This window comes from Nicotiana tabacum, chromosome 22, assembly GCF_000715075.1.
Source record: "Nicotiana tabacum cultivar K326 chromosome 22, ASM71507v2, whole genome shotgun sequence".
NCBI lineage: Eukaryota > Viridiplantae > Streptophyta > Magnoliopsida > Solanales > Solanaceae > Nicotiana > Nicotiana tabacum.
The window spans coordinates 58,904,074-58,915,216 of NC_134101.1; the positions used below are offsets into that span (position 1 = coordinate 58,904,074).

At 36.6% G+C, this 11,143-nt stretch overlaps 1 protein-coding gene and 1 long non-coding RNA gene across 2 annotated transcripts; both read left to right on the forward strand.

The window, feature by feature from the left end:
* The first annotated feature begins 2,216 nt into the window (after positions 1-2,216).
* On the forward strand, positions 2,217-10,891 carry LOC142176787 (uncharacterized). The gene is made up of 3 exons (XR_012705589.1): positions 2,217-2,432; positions 7,019-7,169; positions 10,823-10,891. It is a non-coding gene; the product is annotated as an uncharacterized LOC142176787 (long non-coding RNA).
* LOC142176488 (S-adenosyl-L-methionine:benzoic acid/salicylic acid carboxyl methyltransferase 3-like) lies at positions 2,705-4,289 on the forward strand. Its single transcript, XM_075244377.1, has 3 exons — positions 2,705-2,711; positions 2,799-3,061; positions 3,982-4,289. Exons 1-3 carry the CDS (start codon positions 2,705-2,707, stop codon positions 4,252-4,254), a joined length of 543 nt encoding a protein of 180 aa, XP_075100478.1. The 3' UTR covers positions 4,255-4,289.
* Positions 10,892-11,143: the final 252 nt, after the last annotated feature.

The window sequence follows — 11,143 nt, forward strand, 5'->3', positions numbered from 1 at the left end:
AGCTTTTGGTAATTTGGTCATAACTTCTTGTAGGAATGTCCAAATGAGGAACGGTTTAAAGCGTTGGAAACTAGACACATAGACCTTTCTTCTGATAGGTAACAAACCATATAAATCATCATATCAAGAGAGGTATGCTCGTTTGAATTTTGGTTTTATGCAAACTCACCTGAAACTTTAGTCGATTATGAAATTTCCAACTTCAATATTCGATGCCGAAACCTATCGAATCAAGTCCGATTGACCACAAATTTTGCACACAAGTCATAAGTGACATAACGGACCTATTCCAATTTTCAGAATCAGATTCCGACCTCATTATCAAAAATTCAACCTTCGATCGAACTTTCCGAATAACGTCTATTTTCCAACTTTCGCCAAAATGCGTCGAATTGTCCTACGGACTTCCAAATCCAAATCCGAACATGCGCCTAAGTCCAAAATCACCATACGAAACTATTGACATCATCAAAATTCTATTTTGAGGCCGTTTGCTCAAAAGTCAACTCTTTGGTCAACTCTTTCCATTTAAGCTTCAAAATGAGAATTTTTCTTTCAATTATGAAACTCGACCACACCCGCGGGTCATAATACATATTATGAAGTTGCCCGAGACCTTAAGTCGTTGAACGGGGCGTTAATTCTTAAAATGACAAGTCGTGTCGTTACAAGAATAGTTTGACAACATACCATTTGAAATAATTCTTGAGTAGCTGATATAAATTGAGTCATGTATTCCTAAGACTGTCCCAATTTGCACTATGTTCTCTATGTTTCTTCTTCTAATAGGTGCTTTTCCAACTATAGTTTACTAATTTCAAAGTGAAACTACTAGATGAAGAGTACAAAGTGAACTTTCATATGCATGCATATAACTCTATCTTTCATAAGAGTACAAACTACTAGATGAAGAGTTAGACTTGCCATTACTGCTTCCATGCTGTTGGTGGACTCTCTCATTTTCCCAGATATTTCCATGTCTCTTAACTTTTCCAAGTCTTCTGCAATTTCGATTCAGTGTTTTGTAGTTACAAATCTAAAATAAATGATAGTGGCTATTTTCAATAATTACAGACTAAACAATAACTAGCTCGTGCTATTACCGGGATTGACCTCACTAAGTGAACCTCCTCAACTTGATTGACTCGCAAATTCTATGATAAACTTATTCGCACCGAGTGTTTACACCAAATTGTACCAATTTACCATGGGTAAGTGATTCTATTTGGTGAAAACATATATTTCTTAACCATAATTAAGTAAGAGAAATTTATTTACAATTTGGTGAAAACATATATTTCTTAAACATATATTTATTGATGTGTCATCAGTTGTAAGTAAATGGTTGTCCAAATTCAATTCATGGACCCAACACGTGATGGTACAAGCCAAGATGTGATGACACTAAAACAAACGTGCTATGATTTCTTAACCATAACTGAGTGAGAAAATTTTATTTACAAATACCTGTGATATATTTATTGATATAGTATAAACACCCGATAAAATTAAATATTATCCAAATTCAATTCATGGACCCAATACGTGATGGTACAAGCCAAGATGTGATGACACTAAAAAACGTGATATGATTTTTCTCGATGAGTCATTGCAAAATCATGATTTTCTAAATATATGATAAAAATCTCCCCCCTCCCCCCTCTTTGTCTGTGTGGGGGGTGGGGGAGGGATGGGGGTTATATTTATGCCAAGCTTTGTTAACCGCGATCGTGAAGAAGGAGGGCTGGCGATCGCGAAGAAGGAGGCCGCGATCGCATGGCTTATTTTGTCCTAAAATTTTCATCTAAAAATCTTAACTTTTAGACAATTGGAGATATTTGTGTCTCGAAAAATTAAACTGAAAAACTGAAATTCAGGATATACTTGCTAATTCCTAAATAGCAGCCTTTTAAAGTGGCTATCTAGTGTCATTTCTACTAGTTTTAATAGGTTTGATCAAGTCATAATACTTATAATTAAGGTACACAAATAGGAAAATAGGCTAGTTACCCTTAACGATTCTAGTCCTTGATCTTTATATGTCTTTCCTGGAGAATGAGTGATTTTATTACTTATTTTTCTTGTTTGAAAAATATTTTCCCTTCTCTTGATAGGGAGAACATTTTTCTCCAATTGGAGAAAAATGAGTTCACGAGAAAAATATTTTCCAAAATATCTAAGTCAATAAAATATGGAAAAATTAAAAAATATTTCATACCAAACACACCCATAGTGTACAATATTTTCTCAGTTGGCTCGCGAGGACAATGATGGAAATTCAAAGGATAAATTTGGTTTCACCCATCTATAAATACCTAATTTAACACAAAAATATCCAATTAGCAAGAGAAGGAGAGATGGAAGTTGCTAAAATACTTCACATGAATGGAGGAATTGGAGACACAAGCTATGCAAAAAACTCTAAGCTCCAGGTATCATCAAACACCTTTTTATTCCTAATGGAGTTATAAACTCGCAACAATTATAAATAACAAGTTCTTATGAATTTTACTTATATATACTGATAGTGTAAAAGGTACAGTGTAAAACGTATAGTTATCATTTAAGTGATCTGATAGTATTTCTTATCTTTTCGGTACATAAAGCTTAGACTTATTTCCTTTTATTTAACTAGCGTTTGGACATAAATTTTGTTGAAACATGAAAAAAAGGTTTTTGAAATTGTGTTGAAAAAGGTCAAATAATGAAAAGTTGACACTGTATAGCCACTCTCAAAATATATAATACCCCAAAAATATATATTTTTTGTATATATAAACATTATGTATGTTTCGTAGAAGAATGCAAAAGCAACGGCCAACAACAAACGCTGGAATTTCAAATTTTCTTGAATGATCTTCCTGGGAATGATTTTAATACCATTTTCCGCTCGTTGCCAGAATTCCATGAAGATTTGAGGAGACAGAATATGGGAGATGATGGAATATTTGATCCTAGTTGCTTTGTTGCGGGAATTGCTGGTTCACTCTATAATAGACTTTTCCCTTCCAAGAGTCTGCACTTTGTTCACTCCTCTTACAGTGTCCACTGGCTTTCCCAAGTATGTTTTTGTATTGTTAAGTACTCATGAATTCATCTCATCTACGTAGAAGTTTAAAATATTATAAAGAGTATATATTTACTTATTTAATTATATTTTTAACACACTCCTGACGTGCGAGCTTAATTCAAGCAAAGAGCTAGTGAGGACCAGAATGGAATATTGTATGTAGTGTTGAATCCAATCTGAAGCTCTTTCGAATAAGCGAGCTTTTTGATGATCCCAGCATGTAGTTTTTTTATATAATGGGTGACAGCGTTACTCAAACCCTGGACCTCAACCTGCATTAATGTCTGTTGGAGTATGTGAGCAATTTGCATATGGATTCTAGGAGATGATGATGCAATTTTTCTTATTTTGCGGTACAAAATAATTTTGTGAGCAAACTTGAAGAAAAAGAACTTGAAAATTTATATAAAATCATAATCCTATAGTATTTGTTTCTTTTTATAATATTGTTTTTCTGAAATCAATAATATAGGTGTCAAATGCGGATTTAGGATATATAGGATAGGTTGTGCATAAGTTTAACTTAACCCTTTGCTTTCAGGGGTGGAGCTACAAGTGTAGCTAAGCTCAGACCCTATATTTTATTAAGAGATCTATTTAGTAAGTTATCTTGTCTTACATTTCAAAATTGATAAATTAAAATAATAAAGGGTAGCCCGTACACAAAGCATTCTGTATTAACGCAGGGTTCGGGAAAGACCCGCATTCCTAGGGGTGTGATGTAGACAACCTATTCTAATGCAAGCATTAGTGTGACTGCTTCCACAACTCGATCCCGTGACCTATAGGTCACACGAAGACAATTTTCACATTACTCAAAGGCAATTAAAATATAAAGCATATATATAATATGATCATACTTATTTTGAATAAGTACTGATCGACGCTAACTTTCATTTCTCCTCTAATAGGTACCTGTTGGAATAGAGAATAACAAAGGAAATATTCACGTGGAAAGTACAAGCCCACTAGATGTGATTGAAGCATGTTACGAGCAATATGAAAGAGATTTTGTAAATTTTCTCAAGTTACGCTCAATAGAATTGGTGAAAGGTGGGCGTATGGTATTGACTGTGATGGGCAGAAAAAATTATGATAGCTTTAGCAAAGCTTCTTGCTACCTGTCAGAGCCTATTGTCAGGGCTCTCAAAGATATAATTGCAGAGGTAAAACCAGACTTTTAAAATACACATATAATTGTTAGTGGATTCTTAGCTTTCCTGTTGATCTTGATTAGTTCTAATTTAGTTTTTCCTTCGTTGAGAGTCATCTTTTTGGACCAGATTCACTTTTATACTGCAGTTTAATTTTATGTGGTAGTCCTGTTTGATTGGTGATGAAGTTTAAAAAAGAAATTAGATTGTGGTCTTAAACATGCCAACTTTCGTAGATATAAAGGCATGACATTAGAAACAGTAAAATATAAAGTTTAAAGTTAATAATTTTAAATATTGTTGTGAATGTGACTCTTTACCACTACTCTATCCATTACTAATGCTTAACCACCAACACCAATCTCTAGCGGAAAACTACTACTAGCAACCACCGCCACAACTCCATTACAACTCTATTGTCACAATCCAAAAATCACACCTGTCGTGATGGCGCATATCTCAATACTAGACAAGCCGACAACCTCAAAGAACTGATTGCAGAGGTAAAACCAAACTTTTAAAATACACATATAATTCTATACATAGTCATGGTATGAACTTTGTTAATGGATTCTTAGCTTTCCTATTGATCTTGATTAGTTCTAGTTTAGTTTTTTCTTGGTTGAGAGTTATCTTTTTGGACCAGATCCTCTTTTATACTGCAATTTTATTTTATGTGGTAGTCCTGTTTGATTGGTGATGAAGTTTAAAAAAGAAACGAGATTGTGGTCTTAAACATGTCAATTTTCGTAGATATAAAGGTATGTCATTAGAAACAGTAAAATATAAAGTGTAAAGTTAATAATTTTAAGCATTGTTGTCAATGTGACTCTTAACCGCTACTCTATCTATTACTAACGATTAACCACCAACAGCAACCTCTAGCGGAAAACTGTTACTTATCTCAACCCGTATAATTCTTTATTCTGCCATGCCCTTGCCACGAGAATTGGTCTCCAAAAGCCTCGTATCTTGCCACAATTAATTCGATTCAGTCAATACCAATTATTATAATTAATTCCATAAGAAAATACTAATTTTCCAATAAAATTCGAAATTAACTCAAAAAATCGCCCGTGGGGCCCACATCTTGGAACCCGACAAAAGTTACAAAATATGAATGCCCATCCAACCACGAGTCTAACCATACAAATTTCACCAAATTCCGACATCAACTCGACCCTCAAATCTTCAATTAAAGTCTTTGAAGATTTATACCATTTTCAACCCAATCTTTACCCATTTGAACTCGACACTCTTTCAATAAACCTTATTGATACGTATAAATAATACTCTTACACCCAAGAATCATACTCTTAATCGCCCATCTTTACCCAAACTCGAAATTGAAGATTAGGGGTTAGAACCTTACATTTTAGGTGAATATCTTGTGATATTTCCTTGTTGGATTTCAAAGCTTGAACAAGATCTTGATGAACAATGTACATGAGCTTCTTCCTCTCTTTAGAATACTCTCCCTTCTCTCTAAAAATATCAGATTTTTGCTCCAAAATGAGCTTCAAGAGCTATGGATCGAAGTTGGATCGGGTTATAAAACCCCAAAAAATAAAGCACCGGATAGGATATGTGGTCGCATATGCGACCACAGATTGGATATGCGGTCCGCATATCGGCCGCAAAATTGACCTCCAGAACTGGGAAACACCTGCTTGGGTTTGCGGTCGCTATGCGGCTCGCAGACCTGTTCTGCGGTCACATAATGAACCACAGAACAGTTCTACGGCCGCATAGTCGACCGCAGAATGGAATCCAAAACGACCCCTTAACTGCCTTACTCTGAGGCCATTTTGCGGTCCTCAGAAACGCATTTTTTCTGCCACAAATTTTGTTTACTCCCCAGTGCATTGTTCAACCCAAAAAGTCTGACCCGCAAAAAATTTGTATAACCTTTATACTAATTGATCTACCTCGGCACCATAAAACCTTAATTGTCTTAGAAAATATTCTCCGGGGTCATTACACATAAGTCAATATCCGGTCAATCTTTCAACTTAAATTCTAAACCTTGAAACTAAGTGTTCCAAAACCTCACTGGACCCAAACCAATTATCCCCGGCAAGTCACATAACAAATGTAAGGCATAAATTGAGCAGTAAATGGGGGAATGGGGTTGTAATGCTTAAAACGACCGGTCGGGTCGTTACAGGTTTAATGTCGTGTTGGAGTATGTGAGCAATTTGCATATGGATTCTAGGAGATGATGCAATTTTTTCTTATTTTGCGGTACAAAATAATTTTGTGAGCAAACTTGAAGAAAAAAGAACTTGAAAAGTTATATAAAATCATAATCCTATAGTATTTGTTTCTCTTTTTAATTTTGTTTTTTTGAAATCAATAATATAGGTGTCAAATGCGGATTTAGGATATATAGGATAGGTTGTGCACAAGTTTAACTTAACCCAATGCTTTCGGGGGTGGATCTACAAGTGTATCTAAGCTCAGACCCTATATTTTATTAAGAGATCTATTTAGTAAGTTATCATGTCTTAGATTTCAAAATTGATAAATTAAAATAATAAAGGGTAGCCCGTGCATAAAGCATTCTGTATTTACGCAAGGTTCGGAAAAGACCCGCATTCTTAAGGGTGTGAGGTAGACAACCTACTCTAATGCAAGTATTAGTGGCTGCTTCCACAACTCGAACCCCTGACCTATAGGTCACACGAAGATAACTTTAACATTATTCAAAGGCAATTAAAATATAGAGCATATATATAATATGATCATACTTATTTTGAATAAGTAACTCTAACTTTTATTTCTCCTCTAATAGGTACCTGTTGGGATAGAGAATAATAAAGGAAATATTCACGTGGAAAGTACAAGCCCACTAGATGGGCAGAAAAAATTAAGATAGCTTTAGCAAAGCTTCTTGGTACTTGTCAGAGCCTATTGTCAGGGCTCTCAAAGAAATAATTGCAGAGGTAAAACCAGACTTTTAAAATACACATATAATTGTTAGTGGATTCTTAGCTTTCCTATTGATCTTGATTAGTTCTAATTTAGTTTTTCCTTCGTTGAGAGTTATCTTTTTGGACCAGATCCACTTTTATACTGCAGTTTAATTTTATGTGGTAGTCCTGTTTGATTGGTGATGAAGTTTAAAAAAGAAATTAGATTGTGGTCTTGAACATGCCAACTTTCGTAGATATAAAGGCATGACATTAGAAACAGTAAAATATAAAGTTTAAAGTTAATAATTTTAAATATTGTTGTGAATGTGACTCTTTACCACTACTCTATCCATTACTAATGCTTAACCACCAACACCAATCTCTAGCGGAAAACTACCACTAGCAACCACCGCCACAACTCCACTACAACCCTATTGTCACGATCCAAAAATCACACCTGTCGTGTTGGCGCATATCTCAATACTAGACAAGCTGACAATCTCAATAAATCACGATTTCCTTTTAGTTTGGAAACATAATATTCAAATACAATACTAAAAATCTCCCAAATACCGATACAAACACTCCCAAAATGCGGTGTCACTAAGTACATACATTACAAGTCTGGAAAACATGGTCTATAATGATCTGAGACCAAATACAATAAACAAGAGGATAGGGAAGGAGAGACAAGGTCTGCGAAACACGACATCTACTTCGGAATCTCCAGAAAATCAACTGTGCGAAAGAATCAACACCCGCGGTGTCCGGGATCACTTGGATCTGCACACGAGTAGTATGAGTACAACCAACTCAGTAAGTCACAATAATAAATAAAGAACTAAAGATAGTTATGAGCTTCACAACTATGTCCAAATACAGTAATTTCCAACATAAAAAGGTAGGCATGCTTTCAAGTTCAACATTTAAAACTCCACAGTAATTTCATACCAATTTCGACTGAAACAGAAAATAGTGTCTTTCAGAAATTTCCAAAACAGTGATATATGTCAGCTGAAATGTAACGACCCGACCGGTCGTTTTGAGCTTTAGCGCGTAGTTCGGCAGTTTGAGGACTTGAGTAGCTTCACTTCGGGTATTATGACTTGTACACATGGTCGGAATTTAATTTCGGGAAGTTCAGAGTTGATTTGGAAAGAAAATTCTAATTTCGGAAGCCTTAAGTTGGAGGAATTGAGTAAAATATGATTGTTTGAGTAAACGACCTTGGAATCGGGATTTGAAGGTTCTAACAGGATGATATGATGATTTTGGACTTGAGCGTATGTCCGTATCGAGTTTTGGATGACCCAGGAGCGTTTCGGCGCCTATGGTGAAAAGTTGGCACTTGGAAAAATTTCATAAAATTCGGTTGAGGTGTATTTCAATGTTATTGATGTTCGTTTGAGATTCCGAGTCTGGGAATAGCTCCGTATGGTGATTCAGGTATTGGGACCACGCCCGGAAGAGGATTTGGTGGTTTGTAGGTCATTTCGGGGTCATTTGGCGAAAGTTAGAAATTCGAAGCTTTCTGAGAAGTTTGACAGAGAGTGGACTTTTTATTATCGGGGTCGGATTCTGATTCCGAAAGTGGGAGTAGGTCCGTAATGTCAATTATGACTTGTGTGCAAAATTTGAGGTCAATCGAACGTGATTTGATAGGCTTCGACATCGATTGTAGAAGTCTGAAATTTCAAAGTTCATTAAGTTTGAATTGGAGGGTGATTTGTGTTTTTAGCGCTGTTTGATATGAGTTGAAGGCTCGACTAAGTTCATATTGTGTTTTAAGACATGATGGTATAATTGGTTGATGTCCTGAGGGCCTCGGTGGATTCCGGATGGTAAACGGATCGAGATTGGGCTTGGAGGAATGCTGGAGCTGCTGTCATCTAGTGTAACCGCACCTGTGATGTTTTGGCTGCAGGTGCGGAGCCGCAAAAGTGGCCAGGAGGTTGCAGATGTGAAAAGGGAGTGGGGGAATGGTAGTCCACAGGTGAATTTAATGCAGAAGCGGGCTGGGCAGCTGGGAGACTTCCGCAGAAGCGGAATATTTTGCCGCACCTGCGGAACCGCAGAAGAGGTCTAGTGAGCGCAGGTGCGGAGGTTGCCTGGGCAGAATACATAAATTAGCTAAATCAGGTTTTGGCTCATTTCACCTCTTTTCTCTCGTTGGAGTCGGCCTTGGGGGCGATTTTGGAGTGCCATTTTGTCATTTTTAATGAGGTAAGTGATCCCCATATATTGTGAGTTAAATACATGGTTTATGCATGGATTTAAACATAAAAATTTGGGAAAATTTGTGGGATTTTCGGTAGAAAACCTAGAATTGGTATTTTTGGATTTTGACCACGAATTAGGGCGTGGAATTGAGAACAAATCATATATTGAGTTCATGATGTTATGGGCAGTGGTTATCTTCGAGAAGTTTCGGAATCTGGGCATGTGGGCCTGGGGGTGAATTTTAGGAATTCTTCAATTTGGGTTGGAAAAATCACTTCAATAGCTAAGATGTGAACTCTTGAGCATGTATTGACCATTTTATATAACATTTGACAAGCTTCGATCGTTTGGCACCGAGTTGAGGAGTTAAAGCACAATTTTGGACCGGAAAGTAAGCTTTGAGACGAGGTAAGTCTCCTGTCTAACTCTGTGAGGGGGGAAATATCCCTAGGTGTTGTATGTTGATGCGTGCTACTTATTGTGGGGAATACGTATGCGCGATGTAACGAGAGCCCATACGTAGCTACATACATGTTATTGTCCGGGTAGGCTTAGGTTCACATCATGATGTAACTGCACTATTTGAGCATTTTCTCGCCTGTTAAATTCCTCTGTTTTACATTTCTACTTGAGACTAGACTTGCTATTGTAGAGACTTCACGAGTTCATGATTAGTCACCGAATAACTTTACTCCCCTTACATCATGTTTCCATCATATATATATATATACTTCATTGAAAGGTTTTCGTTAAAGAAATTACAACTCACACGTTTATTCGTGAGTGGGGTCAAAGACCCGTCAAATCTTCCTATTCTAATGGGATCGGTCTATTCGCCTCGGCAGGATTATGTATTTCACCTCTTATGGGATCGGGTCGTTCACCTCGGCAGGATTATGTATTTCACTCTTATGGGATCGGGCCGATTGCCTCGGCAGGATTTATGTACCACACTTTTATGGGAGCGGGGCGTTTGCCTCGGAAGTTTAATAGATGTATCTATGGTTCGTGCCATTCGACCATCGACAGTGCACAGTTTAAATATTTATGTTGGATCGAGTTGTACGCCTCGACATTTCCTAAATCATATCCTCATGGAATCATGCGTAATATTTGGCAAGAAGACAATGTATCTGTGAGTTTTCCTGATTTGAGTAATGATAATCTATCTGATGAGATCCACTATATCTATATATATGCTCCGGTTAAGGAGGAAATTTCTAATGGAGAGCTTGAGTTCCTCGTAAAGAAGGAGATTTGTACCACGTGATTTATACTTGTTTATCTCATTTATTTACTCTGCCTCATATTTACTTACCTCTTTACTGTACCTGATATTATTGGACCACTAGTGGGTGTCGATGTCGACCCCTCGTCACTACTCCTCCGAGGTTAGGCTAGATACTTACTAGGTATATGTTGATTACGTACTTATACTACACTTGCTGCACATTTTTGTGCAGGTACATATGCGACTAGTGGCCTTGTGAGAGCAGAGGCGTGTATGCATGCGGGGACTTACGTGAGCTACATTCCATATTACGACCCACAGCCGGCAGAGTCTCCTTTAGTGTATTTATATTTCTCCTGTCCAAAATTGTATTCCGGACAAATGCTGTATTTTATGTTACATTACTAGTTGATGCTCATGCACTTGTGACACCGGGTTTTGGGGTGACTATGGGTTGTTCTGTATTAAATTTGTTAAGAATATTATTATTTACACTGTGAATACCATCTTTTACTATTTAATTGAAGGAAAATATGACTTCAAAAATATTAAA